At 44.3% G+C, this 16,280-nt stretch overlaps 1 protein-coding gene across 1 annotated transcript in view; it reads right to left on the reverse strand.

Annotated features, from left to right (window-relative positions):
* Positions 1 to 16,280, reverse strand: part of LOC137300082 (solute carrier family 15 member 2-like) — a 163,410-nt gene that overhangs the window by 41,516 nt on the left and 105,614 nt on the right. The window contains exon 19 of the mRNA XM_067969177.1: positions 4,527 to 4,644. Within this exon, the coding sequence (XP_067825278.1) occupies positions 4,527 to 4,644 (118 nt within the window). The remainder of the gene's footprint in view (positions 1 to 4,526; positions 4,645 to 16,280) is intronic.

Genomic DNA, 16,280 nt, shown 5'->3' on the forward strand with positions numbered 1-16,280 from the left:
GATATGGGAATTTCTCTAAAGTCATTGAATTGGGCATGATAAAAAATCAATCTGGCATAAATATACAATCTAGTGGAAGTCAGGAAAGTGTAGTTGAGAATAGTAAATTGATAGCTTTCTCGTGGAGATATTTGTGTCCTTGCCTATAATGAATAATGAGAAAACTACACTCAATAGCCTGGCCACTACCCTGACATCGGGACCATGCAGGGGGAGATAAGCACTCTAGACACCCCTGATCTTTTTGATAAGATAACCTGAAAACCTAAGAATGGCTACAGTGGACATAAAAGATACAAATGTATGTTGCCATCATCTGAAACGGAAATCAGGATGAAGAACATGATTACAAAGGCCTATGGCCTGGTGAGCTATTGCAACCACTCTTTAAACAAACCAGTTGCTTTTACAGGACTGAATCCTACAGGACATATGATGTGTGCCATGGAAAATGTTCGGAAATACCATGAGGAAGAAGAGACTGGCCAGCAGAAAGTTAATATCCAAGAACACTAAGCTCATTCCTATGAGATGCTGCTAGTATGCGGAGATACATGAAGAAGATACATTGAAGAATGAGTCTCAGACAGGCTCAGTTACTTGACAACAGCACAACAGGAAAATGGTTAATGTGGTCCAGGCGAGTGAGAAATCCTTTTAAACAAGGCACTGACACATGGTCCATAGAGAAACCAACTAATTAATGAAACAGTCAGGAAACACTGGTATCAATCAAAAGGACTGAAATTAAAGTAAAGAGGGACACAGTAATTTGGATTTCCAAAATTCAGGGTTAGGTTCCCATCAGTTAACAATAAAATTGGGAGAAACAATATTTAGAAGATATCCGCACGATGGATACAAAATTACAAGATTATGAGGGGCCCAGATAAAGTAGACAGGAAGTACCTGTTTCCCCTAGCAGAGGGTTCAAGAACTAGAGGACGCAGATTTAAGCTGATTGGCTGGAACAAAATTAAAGGGATGTGTTACTAGACATGCTGTCACTGTGTGTCCACATAGTGTTAGACACAGCCCAGAAGCACAGTGTGGGTTTAATAATACCGGTACCAATCCGGATATTAACTGTACCATGGAGGCCCTAGAGGCGGATCTAAAACCCACTCAAGTGGCATATGCCGGAGAGGGCGAATATTGTGTTACAACTAATTTGAAAACATTTAAATATGCCAACCTAACTTGTGATATTTTAAGTCCAGAATTCTACTCCATTTCTGAAGTCCCGGTTCGGATTGGACCCGAGGAACTGGTAGAGATACACCGGCATAACCTCACCACCTTACAAGTTTCTGAGAATGTCAAAAAGGACTTAAAAGAATATCAGGACACATTTGGGTATCTGACACCCCTGTTGCCTGAATACTTGAAAGCATTGCGAATGGAGATACGCCTCTCCCAGAAGGTTTATTATAACCTACAACAGGACAATAACAACATTAAGCATGACATTGACCAAATTAAAGTCACCACCTGGTGAAATGACCTCTGGAATTTGGGACTGAATATACAGATCCATCTTTGGATTAGATTAATTTCATATGTATTAGTCGTAGTGCAGTTTGTTGTAATGTGCTTCTTGATTTTCATTGCATGTAATAAATGTAAGCAGAGGATGAAGGGTTTGGCAAAGATAGTAAAACAGAGCCTGGGTGAGAATGTCCCCATTGTCTCTGTGGTTTCAACTAAGAACACATCTTAATGGTACCGGGAGTAGCACCCGCTGGGGTAAGGTGCATGTAAAAGGGAAGACAATTATAGTTTGATAGGATTATCAGATGTTCTGCCTCTCTTCCACCCGGACTGGTGGCCAACACGAAGGGAACCTGGTTAAGATGAGGTACAGCATCTAACGGGATATTGTAGGGAGAATTTGGATTAAGGGATATAATGGGGAGGGCACCAATTCACAGGTGTAAAATGGTCTGAAAGGTACCATTCAGTCTAGTTAGGCTGGAAACAAAATATAAAGCACCATAGGATATTTGACTATGTTAGCCTTTTCAAATTAACATGAATAGGTTTAGCTGACCAAGGACATTCGCAGCTCACTTGAGAGATGTTTAGAAGGAGTCTGTTCCTGAGAACAGATAAGAGTACAAAGGCGTATTGATGAAACATGTCTGTGTTCTATTGGGACTTCTCTAGTTCAAGGGCTAGTCATATTCATTGTTATAATTCTTATAGTTTATTGCTTACTTAAATGTTGCTGCGCTGCAGAACCTGCAGAACCAGTGAGCACCGTAATAATTGGTTATCATGAAATGATAAAAGGGGGGAATGAGAATCCCTACGTGGTCAGTTTTTGGTAAAATATTAAAATGCCTACGTGGCAAAGAAGCAGAATGCAAAATGGTTAGAAAGGGTTAATTAGTTAGTAACTGAGATTGGTACAGGTGGCCTGGCCTCCTGCTGGGCCATATGTTTGCGTAGTCAGCAGGTTTGCATTGTCTCATCAATGTAGAGTCTTTGATGTGATTCAAGGACTGGTCTGCATGTCTCCATGTTTATGGCAGATCAATATAGGTAACGAGCTTAGCCAAAGTTGAAAGACATTCCAGGTTGGGAGATAAGGAACAGAAGGAACAGGGAAGAACATTCCAAGTTGGAAGGTGAGGAAGTATCCCCTTTGATGTCTAACAGCAACATGGTCAGCACATGGACGATCTATGATTGGCCGGCAATAATGTAACCTCGCATGGCAACCTGTGCCCGGCTTATGATTGGTGTTGACTCTTGTGTTAATGATGTTCCAACCCCTATCGATCTGTATAAAGGTATGAGTTTTTGTCTTTGTCTTTGTCTCCTTATTCTGTTAGAATCGTTCGGATTCTCTCAGGAATCTGAATTGAAGCTACAGACTAAGACCTGCTATTAAAGTTGTGATTAACTTTAAAATGTATTCGACTTCAGTTTTTACTGAACCAGACTGAGGGGAAAGAATCCGGATCGTCAATGTTACCACTTACTTTTTGGTCTAATGGAATATTTGCAGCAAATATCCAGCCATATCCCCTATGTGACACCAAGGCCTAGATTTTCCTGATCCCACCCTGAAATGGTCGGGAAGAAGAGGGAAAGCTTCCACCTGAACCCCCGACCTTGCCATGACCCCGGCCCAATTTCCCCAGCAGGATTCCCACTAGCAGGCCTGAACGGGGATGAAGGCAATGCTGCAGTGAGACTGCTGCTGCAGTGATGCGAGCAAGATTGAAGGGGTCAAAGGGCCCCAAAGAACGGAGTTGCACAGAGACTGGAGGCCTTGGCCGAGACTGAGACCTGCACCAGGTAAGGGATTGGAGGGAGAGGAGCCCTCTAGTAGGCCCTCTGCCTCTAGTTGCCACATGTGGGGCCATTCCCGCTGCTAGACCAGGCCCTCCGCCATGGACTATTTGGTGGTCCCGGAGAGCAGCGGGAACAGTAGTGGACAGGAGGGAAATTGGTCGGGAACACAGGCCATAACCCCTCACTGGCACTTGCATGGGGCAGGCGAGGAAGGAACAGCCAGCGGGAATCCCAGCTGGGGTGGGAGAAATTTAGGTCCCAGCGGTGAGACAGTATCAGGTCTCACCACCCAATATCGACCCAGCAGGGATCAGTGGACATCGATCAGGAAACGGAACCCCGGCTGATTTTACCCTCTCCCTATCCCATGGTGCTGAGGCCAATTATAACCCCCTACCACTGCCCCATAACTCAGGGGGGACCAAGGTTGAAAAGGGTGAAATAAAAGACAAGGTGAATTGGGAAAGTGTGATTAGACGACACCAAGCTTGGATTTGCAAGCCAAATATTGCACGAGGAATGAAATTCTGAGGAAATAAAGAGTTCCACAGTTTTGTGGTATTGAAAAGAATGAGTTTGAGTAGGAGATACAGTAGGATGTAGGAAGGATTAAGAGTGTGTAGGATAAGGTTCGAAGGAACAACAAACAAGAGTTTATAATCAAATCATAGAACTTTACAGCACAGAAGGAGGCCATTTGGCCCATCGTGCCTGTGCCAGCTCTCTGAAAGAACTCCAATTTAGTCCCATTCCCCTTACCCTTTTGGTTTTATTCTTTTTCAAATATTTATCCACTTCCTTTTTAAAAGCTACTGTGGATAAAGGAGCAATAACTACGATAATAGAGATAATATAGCAGAGATAAGAAAGATCAGACGAGAAACGAGAAAGATCGCTGTAGAAATTGGAGGGTAGAGGTGAGAGTCACCTATTAAATGCTGACCTTTCCCTATATCCTGCCCAGGACTGGTGTTAGAAGAGCCTCCCCAGATACGGGAGCAGTATTTAAGTCTTGGGTGAACTTGGGCTTTATAAAGAGTTGTGTTTATAAAGAGTGTTTCACATGAAGGAGGAAACCGAGCTTCTTTGAAGCAGCTTTAGTGATGGAGGAGGTGTGGGAGTTCCATTCTAGGTCACAGGAGATAGACCAAGAATGACAATTGATGAGCTAGCCCAGTATAATGGGTGGGAATTGTGGACACGGTCCCCTCTGCCATACTTACATTCTTTGTGTTGTTAGCTTGATAGAGAGCAATTGTATAAACACCACCGTCCTTCAGATCAACCTCTCCCTCAACGCGGAAAAAATTAGGCCCAAATCCTGACAGCTGTAAAGAGCACCTGAGGAAAAGGAGCACATAATGCATAGTTACATCAGCGGCTAGGACTGGTAGTGTCCTGAGTGATGGTGGTTTAAGGGCTCTTACTGCACAGCATTGGCACCCATTCAGAGAGGAAAAGGTCACTCGTTTGTGTGTGAGTGTGTACGTGTGGGTGTGGGTATGAGTGTGTGAGTGTTTGTTTTTGAGTGTGTGTGTGGGTGTGGGTATGAGTGTGTGAGTGTTTATTTTTGAGTGTGTGTGTGGGTGTGGGTATGAGTGTGTGAGTGTTTGTTTTTGAGTGTGTGTGTGGGTGTGGGTATGAGTGTGTGAGTGTTTGTTTTTGTGTGTGTGTGTGGGTGTGAGTTGTAAGAATATTAGAAATAGGGAAAAATTGACATCTTTTTCTTAAAGCTACTAGCCATCATGCTCTGCAGGCTGTGCTGCTTTATTTTGCTGAATTGTAAACTGTTAACCTTTGACTAGTGACTGACCCTCCTTGCTAGACAGTGCAGCTATATGATAAAAGAGGAATAATGACCCATAAAAGCAGAACAATAATCCAGAGATAGCAACAAGACCAGGACCTTGACGAGGTAGCTAGACAGTGCTACCTTGCAAATGGGTCTCGTGGTTAAATGAGTAATGTTAAATAAAGCTGACAATCTGGAATTCGTTGAAAAACAACTTCATTAATCTATAAGGGTCTTATCAGTGTTGTTCCATACAGGGTGGGAGTTTACTGCCGGGGGGACATAAAAACCCAACGTCTTTTCAGCTCAGGGCAGAGGAATCAGCGAGGACCACCAGCTGTTGAAAGAACACTTAGCTGTTTGAAGACAACACCGCAGTCAGAAGAACACCTGACTATCAGAAGACTACCTCACTGTGGGAAAACTCAAAAAGACCACGTCGCCAACTTAATTACGACCTCTGCCCAAAGATCAAATGGGGTAATATTGTTTTGATCTTTGTTGCCTAAATATTCGGTACCTTTACATGTTTGATTTGACTATTAATAAATGAAACATTGAATTCCAATTGGCGTCACCTCCGAATCTGTTACAATTTGGCGAGCCAGCCAGGAGGTGACTAATCAATGTTTCATGTTGACATAAAATCAAACGCCTAATGGAAAAAAATTTTAAAATTCGACTGACATTTGATCACAAAAGAAATGAATTGCTCCAATTCCAGAGTGAGGTTTTGTTTAGTATAAGTGATCATGGCAAGTGTCCACGAAATGTTAGAAAAGAAACTGAGAAAGAAACTAAAGGGGTCTGAGGAAACTTTAGAATTAGTCTCCAAAATAGTGGAGAAGGATGAAGCTTATGAGACGGCCATAGAATGGGTCAAGGAGCAAGTTCAAAGTAAGAAGATGAAGGAGTGAGTTGGGAAAAGGACCCTTATGTGGGCGGCCAACTTGTGTGCACTTGAGAGTGAGGAACGTATTAAACAATTAAAAGAGGAAAATAAGAATCAGTTAGAGGAAACTAAGAGACAATCAGGTGAAAAAAACAGGGAAATTATGTACAGTCAGGTGAAATTGAGAGGCTGAAAGAATGTCTGACTGATGTCCTTACGATGCTGGAGCGTTCGCCATTGGTGGCTAAAACTGCGACAGCACAGGGACTACAGAGTCAGAAAATATTACAAGAGAGAGATAGACTTACAGAGAAAAATGTCGAACCTCGCTGACTGTAGAGGGTCTTTAAGGGAGATTATGTGCCAACTCATAAATTCAGTAGACCACACACGGTGTAAGTTAATGATTCGGGAGTTCAGGAGCTGACAAGGGGCTGTTTTGGCTGCTGTAACATGAGGAGTCACGGGAAGAACAGAAGGTCGTAATGACAGGTGTTTCTGATTTCAAAAAATGGGTCACTATGCCGTAGATTGCCGGAGTTATGTAGCGCCCCCTTGGCAGAGAAACAATGAGGGAAATTGGATCATGATTCCCCAAAAACCATGAGGGATGGAACAAAAATTAGATAAATTAATAACCCTCCTGACTGCCCAACAACAGAAACAGACACAATGGAACCAAGAACAGTTGAGAGTTCAGAAAGACAGTACATGTACAATGACCCAAGAAGGTGGTGACGGGGAAGGGTTGGTGGAGGAGGCTGTGAACTATCGCTCCCCAGACAACACAATGACACAAGGAGCCGATGCTGGGAATAAAGCAGATTGTGAAGGCTTAGACGAGGACTGCGAAATCGAAGTCGGAGAAGTCAAAAGAATCATTTAAGTAAACCCTAAGCGTGTTACAGAGTAAAAGGCCAGAAGGGAGAGAAGCAGTCATCGAGGTTCCAGAAAATGAACCGAGAAAGAGACTAGAACTCTCCACTAGCTCCCCAGTGCCCCCTTTCCGTTCACTGTACCCCATCCTTTCACAAACGGAGAAGAAAGAGAAAATTTTAAACAGGAGAACCAAGACAAGCCTGAGAAATGGCCTTTCCCACATGAGATTTTAAATCAGTACAAAATTGAGTTAAGTTGGAAACATCAGAGATTGAAAATTCAGATGGGAGATAAAGGATGAATGATTTTAAACAGGGGAAATGGTGAAAAGGGAAGATTCCATCTCTCCCACTGTTACAAGCTACTGCATTTTTCTTTAGTTTTAGTGTACTGTGGGCGCTAAATTGGGCCGAGTAGCGCCCGTTGTTTCGCTACACGGCCTCTCCGAAATCCAAGATGGCGTTTTGGATGTGCACGCACATTTCCAGCGTGACGAGCGCCGTACGCCATCGTAAGAGTTAGCACAGGCGCAGATAGTGAACACTGGCTGCATGTAAAGTAAGGAAAAAATGGAAACAATCAGTGTGCGACGCTGATTTAAAGTGATAGACACCATTTTGTCACTTTATGCTCAACTCAACGCACAGTGTTAACCCCGACCATCTGAACGTGTCTTAGAGTGCCTGGAAGACCCCCCCACCAGCGCTATTTGAAGGTATCATGCAGGATTTACAGGTTAGTGGCTAGATTATTGCTTCTGGCTGCCGATGCATTTATAACTGTTTTTGGAGGTCTCCTAGACTTGAATACTAGGACGAGGGGACATAGCCTAACATTTAGAGCCAGGACGTGCAGGAGTGAAGTTAGGAAATGCTTCTACACTCAAAGGGTGGGAGAAGTTTGGAACGCTCTTCTACAGACGGCAGTTGATGTTAGCTCACTTGTGAATTCTAAATCTGAGATTGATAGATTTCTGTGAACCAAGGGTATTAAGGGATATGGGGCTAAGACGGGTATATGGAGTTAGGTCACAGGTCCACCATGATCTCATTGAATGGCAGAACAGGCTCGAGGGGCTAAATGCCTGTGCCACTTGCTGCCTCCTGATATGCGCTACCTTCTCCTGCAAGAAAGCGGGACGTGTGTCTGGGTGATGTGCCTGACATGGTTGAATAGCTGCCAGTGTGTGTGGCCTGTGAATTGTGGTTGGGCAGCTTGAAACAGTGGTAATGTGTAAGGGCGGGAGGAAGCATCTGATTGGAAGAGTTGAGTACTGATGGAAAGAGTTTGTTGGTATGTGGGTGATGGGGGGGGTGTAGTGCATGGTGCAGTTGGTAGGAGACGCCACTTGACAGTTGACCTCACTCACCTTGCCCACTCATGTCAAAGCATTGAACTTCTTCCTGCACTGCATCCATGTTCATGATGCTCTGCTCCTGGCATTGGCTTCGTCCCCCGCTGCCTCCCACTGCCTTTTGGATATATGTCTGGAGGGCCTCTTGCCCCTCACCCCCCCCCCCCCAACCCCCGTGGATCTAGGATGTCCCTCCTTCTGTCCACCTCTTGCACCCAAGGCCTCTAGTGCATCAGCAGAGAACCTTGGTGTGCGATCCAGGACAAAGCAGCCCCTCCACCCAAAACATTCACTCCCTTCACCACCGGCGCACTGTGGCTGCAGTGTGTACCATCCACAGGATGCACTGCAGCAACTCGCCAAGGCTTCTTCGACAGCACCTCCCAAACCTGCAACCTCTACCACCTAGAAGGACAAGAGCAGCAGGTCCATGGGAACAACACCACCTGCACGTTCCCCTCCAAGTCACACACCATCCCGACTTGGAAATATATTGCCGTTCCTTCATCGTCGCTGGGTCAAAATCCTGGAACTCCCTTCCTAACAGCACTGTGGGAGAACCTTCACCACACGGACTGCAGCGGTTCAAGAAGGCGGCTCACCACCACCTTCTCAAGGGCAATTAGGGATGGGCAATAAATGCTGGCCTCGCCAGCGACGCCCACATCCCATGAACAAATTTTTAAAAACTCTCGCAGGCTTGGTACAAAATCAGATCGGCAGATTGGTGAGGTCTGGCATGCAGATTGGAGGATGTGGGATTTGGTGGTGCGCAACCTTTATTCAATATTTTAACATAATTCATCAGTTTATAAACATAGGGACAGGCGCTGCATCTGTGTCTTACGTGTATGATATCTGATCTCTGTTCATGCAGACAGCAGATTGTTATTTTCAGCAAATAACAGGTACCAGCTCCCTTTAAGAGGTTTCTAAGACAAGACCTCCCTGTAAGAGGTTGCGGCTCCATCTGCTGGTGGAAAGTGTGAATTGCACTCAATCGGCGTGCAAGGCCTGGAATAGAACAATCGTTGGAGGTCAGTTCTCAGGCCGGACAAAACTCTCGTCCTGCCTGCGCAGGGGTCATTGGGCGCGGGGGAATAGCGCATCGTGCTACCCGCGTCCAAAAACGGCCTTATCCACTTTCTCCCCCTGTCTCTTTAAGTGTGTTGCACTCTGCAGCATGGAGGCTGCAGCTTGTTCCATTTCCTCTTCCTTTTAACAAAAGTGAAGCAGAGTTCACCCTTTGTAATCCCGGTCGTTTAATATAAGCATTTCAACCGTTGTGTTCTCTAAGCATAGTACCACTGTTAAGTGTGCTAGAAGTCGTCAAAAGAGTTTGGAGAATTGTTCTACAGTTGCGGGACGATGGCCTATTTTATGTCTGTGAGATTTGAGATCTAAATCCATTGTTTTCAATTTGGCAAAGTTTCTTTAATTGAGTTGAAATCTGCCTGAGTACGGAGCCGCTGTGGTGAAGCTGGCTCCGCCTTCTTTTCAGTCAGCACTGCAAAGAAGTTTTAAAATCGTGTTGCCGCACACGAGTTAGTTCCACATCTGGGCCGACTTTGACCCCGTGGGTCTACAGCTGTCCAAAGTACAGAGCGTCCAAGACCACAGACAGTTGAGACATCAGGTCAAGATTGTGTAGGGTGTTCGACTCCCAGTCTCCAAAGAAACTGAAGGCAGAAGAAATAATTCTGTGTGCTTTTTCCACAGATGAAGCGAGATGGACGTCGTGTTATTAATTACATTTATTATTAGGGAGTATAATATGATAGGGACTTAGAAACTGTAAATTGTGCCATAAGTGAATAATGTCCAATTTATGGTATTGTCATAAATGCCCACAAGAGACATGCAGATAAAATGGGTTCTAGAGGTAGAGAGTGATATGTAACATAGCGGGAGTAGAAACTAGACCAGAGGGCGGCATTTTCTGGACCAGACAATTAGGGCGCTAAATTGGGCCGTGTAGCGCCCATTGTTGGCTGATCCGGCCCTTCACGCCTGGTATCACCAGACGTGAATCGGAAGCCGTGGGAAAGCCGCCCAGGTAAGTTTAAAATTGTTTTAACTATCTACTACTTCAGAAATATAGGACCTTAAGTACCTCAATGAGGTACATTTGGTTCTTTAACTATCATCCCGCCGGCTTTAATTGCCGGTGGGACTTCCGCATTTGTGAGGCGCGCGCGCACAGGTGCGTCTGTGGGGAACCCGGCTTCCTCACCCACTCGGCATTTCCCTGATTTTCACGGCCCCCCCCCCCCGCACCCAAAGCACCCACAATTTCCTTTGAAAATCGGGGCCCGTATGTCTGGTTCGGTGGTTAACATTTTGCTTTACAACAACCAGAATTACTGAATTGGGGCTAAGATATTGGAGCCTGTTATGGCCACGGTGATACAAAAATGGAAGTAAACATTTCCTTCCAAACAGAAAGAGTGGTTGTAAATTTAAGTGTACTTAAACGTGCTATCAGGAACATTAGATGGAGGCAGGGTTACTTAGGACTGACAGGGCAACTTACGAAGTTCCTGATCACACAAGCCCAGGTTACCCCATCCCTCATAGTGTCTACCTGCTGGGTCCACAGGTGGGTCTCCGAGTTAAAACAGAAAGTGCGTCATTCCAAACCATTCCCCTATTGGACTAGGTTGGTTAAATAAGTGAGGGGTTGAAGATTTAGTCTTCTCTGTAAGAATATCGGAAATAGGGAGAAATTGACATCTTTTTCTTAAAGCTACTACCCATCATGCTCTGCAGGCTGTGCGGCTTATTTTGCTGAATTGTAAACTGTTAACCTTTGACTAGCGACCGATCCGTGTCACCCTCCTTACTAGACACGGCAGCTAGGTGATAAAAGAGGAACAATGACCCAAAAAAGTGGAACAATAATCCAGAGATAGCAACAAGACCAGGACCTTGACGAGGTGGCTAGACAGTGCTACCTTGCAAATGGGTCTCGTGGTTAAATGAGTAATGGGAAAACAAGCCGACCATCTGGAATTCTTCAAAAAATAACTCTGTTAATCTATAAGGATCTTATGAGTGTTGTTCCATATCTGGTGTGAGCTTCCTGCCGGGGGGATAAAAACCCAACGTCTTTTGAGCTCAGGGCAGAGGAATAAACGGCGACCACCAGCTGTCGAAAGAACGTTTAGCTGTCCGAAGATGATACCGCAGTCAGAAGGACGTTCGACTGTCAGAAGGTTACCTCACTGTGGGAAAACTCGAAACGACCACGTCACCAACTTAATTACAACCTCTGCCCAGAGATCAAATGGGGTTTTGATTTTTGTTGTCTAAATATTTGATACCTCTACACGTTTGATTTGACTATTAATAAATGAAGCATTGAATTCCAACTGGTGTCACCTCCGAATCTGTTACACAGTGTGTGGGTGTGAGTGGGTGTGAGTGTGTGTGGGTGTGAGTGTGTGTGGGTGTGAGTGTTTGTGGGTGTGAGTGTTTGTGGGTGCGAGTGTATGTATGTGAGTGTGAGTGTGTGTGGGTGTGAGTGTGTGTGGGTGTGAGTGTGTGTGGATGTGAGTGTGTGTGGGTGTGAGTGTTTGTGACTGTATATATCTTTTGTGCTCGTATGTCTATTGTTTCTGTATATATGTATGTTTTTGCGTACATTTGTGTTTGTATGTGTGTATATTGTTTGTAAATGTTGGTATGTATGTGTTTGTATATGCTTACATGTTTGTCTGTATGTGTACATCTGTGTTTTTGAGTATTACATAGAATTACATAGAAATTATAACACGGAAACAGGCCATTCTGTCCAACCAGTCCGTGTTCCCATCAGTAGCCCTGATCCCATATTCCTTTATCCCCTTTTCCTTCAACCACCTATCTAACCTATTAAATGTTGACATGCTCTTTGCTTCAATCACTGACTCCAATAGTATATTCTACAGCCTCCTATTTTAGTATTGTTAGTAAATGTGGGCACCATTCCCTCTCGGCCTCTATCCAAGTCATTGATAGACACAGTGAACAGAAGTGGCTCCAGAACTGAACCCTGTGACTCACCATTACACATCCAACCACTCTGAGAAACTGCCCTTAACATAGAAACATAGAAAATAGGAGCAAGAGTCGGCCATTCGGCCCTTCGAGCTGCTCCGCCATTCAATATGATCATGGCTGATCCTCTATCTCAATACCATATTCCCGCTCTCTCCCCATACCTCTTGATGCCTTCTGTGTGTAGAAATCTATCTATCTCTTTCTTAAATATATTCAGTGACTTGGCCTCCACAGCCTTCTGTGGTAGAGAATTCCACAGGTTCACCACCCTCTGAGTGAAGAAATTTCTCCTCATCTCAGTCCTAAATGTCCTACTCCGTATCCTGAGACTGTGACCCCTCATTCTGGACCCCCCCCCCAACTCTCTGTTTCCTCTGTCCTAACCAGTTTTTTTTGCTACCCTTCCCCTAATTCCATCCCCTTTAACCTTCTCCAATAGTCCCTTGTGTGGTATCTTGTCAAAGACTTTCTGATAGTCCATGTAAACCACATCCACTGCATTTGGGGGATCCACCATGAATGTTACCTCTTAAATGAACTGGAAAGATGGCCAATTAAAATCTCTCACGTTACTTACCCGTCCTGGAGCCGCCGGGCGCTGAATGTTCCCGATTTTAACCTGTTCAACTGAGAAGATGGCAAGGACACCCGTTCAAAGTCAGCGGGGGCCTTTTTAACATACGCATGTCGGGTCCTGATGACATCATTGGGAACCGACTGCAATTTTAACTGGTTGGCCTGAGTAGGAAATTGCAGTGGTTTCCCGCCAGGTGAAGACAGCAGGGAAGAGGATTGGGGCCCAAAGAGGCCCAAGGAGGTAAGTTGTTTTACTTTCCTTGTGGGGTCAGGAGGAGCAGGAGTGCAGGACTCCTCTGCAGCCGATCCCACCACCTACCTGGTGTCAACGAGCAGCCTGTGCGCCCCGTGATTTTCTGCCAATTTCCTGCTCGGAACAGATGGAAAGCGGCCCGGTGGGATTTAAATGAGGCCCAGGAATTCAAACAGCCCGGGCCTCATTCCTGGTGAAACGGGAGAGTTTCTAACGCATCTCAACACCCACCGCTTAAAATCAGGGCCCCAGTTTAACGTCTGATCTGAAAGTCGACACCTCTGTATATGTATATGTATATCTCTGTATATGTATTTTCCTGTATACAGAATCATAGAATCATAGAAAGGTTACAGCACGGAAGGAGGCCATTTGGCTCATCGAGTCCATGTCGGCTCTATGCAAGAACAATCCAGCTAGTCCCACTCCCCCGCCCTTTCCCCGTAGCCCTGCAAATTTTTTCCTTTCAAGTACTTATCCAGTTCCCTTTTGAAGGCCATGATTGAATCTGCCTCCACCACCCCCTCAGGCAGTGCATTCCAGATCATAACCACTCGCTGTGTAAAAAAGTTTTTCCTCAGGTCACCTTTGGTTCTTTTGCCAATCACCTTAAATCTATGTCCTCTGGTACTTGACCCTTCTACCAATGGGAACAGTTTCTCTCTATCTACTCTGTCTAGACCCTTCATGATTTTGAATACCTCGATCAAATCTCCTCGCAACCGTCTCTGTTCCAAGGAGAACAACCCCAGCTTCTCCAGTCTATCCACTTAACTAAAGTCCCTCATCCCTGGAATCATTCTAATAAATCCCTTCTGCACCCTCTCTAAGGCCTTCACATCTTTCCTAAAGTGCGGTGCCCAGAACTGGACACAATACTCCAGTTGTGGCCAAAACAGTGTTTTATAAAGGTTCATCATGACTTCCTTACTTTTGTACTCTATGTCTCTATTTATAAAGCCCAGGATCCCGTATACTTTTTTAACCACTTTCTCAACCTGCCCTGCCACCTTCAACGATTTGTGCACATATACCCCCCTATCTCTCTGTTCCTGTACCCCTTTTAGAGTTGTGCCCTCTAGTTTATATTGCCTCTCCTCGCTCTTCCTACCGAAATGTATCACTGCGCATTTTTCTGTGTTAAATTTCATCTGCCACGTGTCCGCCCATGCCACCAGCCTGTCTATATCCTCTTGAAGTCTATCACTATCCTCCTCACTGTTTACTTCTCTTCCAAGTTTTGTGTCATCTGCAAATTTTGAAATTGTGCCTTGTACACCCAATATGTATATCTCTATCTCTGTAGATGTATTTTCTTGTATATAGGAACATTGGAATAGGAGTAGACCGTTCAGCCCCTCGAGCCTGTTCCACTATATATCTATATTTATATCTCTGTATATGTATGTCTCTGTGTACTGCACTGAAGTGTCAGTCTAGATTTTGCAATATGATTATCTCTGTAATAGGACCTCAAACACACAGCCGTCTAACTCAAAAGTGAGAATGCTACCAACTGAGCCAAGCTGACATACAGATATACATATACACATGATGTCTTTGAATAAATGTATTTCTCTGTGTATATTTATACATAGAGATATACATATACACAAAAAATACAATTATTCAAAGACATAACTTTACACGGCGATATACATAAACAGAAAAATACATTTATATGGAGATATACATAGAGAAATATATGTACACAAATAAATATACACAGAGAAAGACATCTATATGCAGAAATAGATTTACAACTGAAGGAAGGTCCCTGGTTTAATCATTGGGAATGGTCCAATTGCTAAGGTTAGGGAGGCAACAGAATCAGCATTAGTGAGGTTAGGACAGGATGGCATCCTGGCCCCAGTGTGAACGGGCAATCTAGGGACAACCTTCTTACAAGTGCCAGAATAACATTCTAACATAGAACTAATGGAGTTCGGGAGTCCCAATCTGGATTTAGTTTTAGGGAATGAAGCTGGGCAGGTGGAAGGAGGATCAGTGGGAGAGCATCTTGGTGGTAGTGATCATAATTCAGTTAGATTTAGCATAATTATGGAAAAGGACAAAGATAGAACAGGAATAAAAGTTCTAAATTGGGGAAAGGCCAATTTTACTAAGCTGAGAAGTGATTTAGCAAAAGTGGACTGGAAACAGCTACTTGAAGGTAAATCAGTGTCAGAGCAGTGGGAGGCATTCAAGAGGGAGATTCAAGGGGTTCGGAGTAAACATGTTCCCACAAAGAAAAAGGGTGGGACTGACAAATCTAGAGCCCCCTGGGTGATAAGGAGCATACAGGGTAAGATAAGGCAAAAAAAGGGAAGCTTATGTCAGACACCGAGAACTCAATACTGCAGAAAGCCTAGAGGAGTATAGAAAGTGCAGGGGTGAAATTAAAAAGGAAATTAGGAAAGCAAAGAGAGGGCATGAAAAAATACTGGCAAGTAAAATTAAGGAAAACCGAAAAATGTTTTATAAATACATAAAGAGCAAGAGGATAACTAAGGAAAGAGTAGGGCCTATTAGAGACCAAAAAGCTAACCTATGCATGGAGGTGGAAGATGTGGGTATGGCTCTTAATGAATACTTTGCATCTGTCTTCACAAAAGAGGGGGACGATGCAGAGATTGTAGTTAAGGAGGAGGAGTGTGAAATATTGGATGGGACAAAAATAGTGAGAGAAAGAGGGTGAAGTATTAAGGGGATTAGCATCTTTGAAAGTAGATAAATTGCCAGGTCCGGATGAAATGTATCCCAGGCTGTTAAGAGAAGAAAGGGAGGAAATAGCGGAGGCTCTGACCATCATTTTCCAATCCTCACTGGTTATAGACATGGTGCCGGAAAATTGGAGGACTGCTAACGTTGTACCGTTGTTTAAAAAGGGAGAAAGAGATAGACCGAATAATTATAGGCCAGTTAGTCTGACCTCAGTGCTGGGCAAATTATTGGAATCAATTCTGAGGGGCAGCATAAATCGTCATTTAGAAAGGCACGGATTAATCAACGACAATCAGCATGGATTTGTTAAGGAAAGGTCATGTCTGACTAACCTGATTGAATTTTTTGAGGAGGTAACAAGGAGGGTCGATGGGGGTAACGCGTTTGATGTAGTCTACATGGATTTTAGCAAGGCTTTGACAAGGTCCTACATGCTAGACTGGTCAAAAAAGTAAAAACCCATGGA

Source organism: Heptranchias perlo, chromosome 30, assembly GCF_035084215.1.
Source record: "Heptranchias perlo isolate sHepPer1 chromosome 30, sHepPer1.hap1, whole genome shotgun sequence".
NCBI classification, from domain to species: Eukaryota; Metazoa; Chordata; class Chondrichthyes; order Hexanchiformes; family Hexanchidae; genus Heptranchias; species Heptranchias perlo.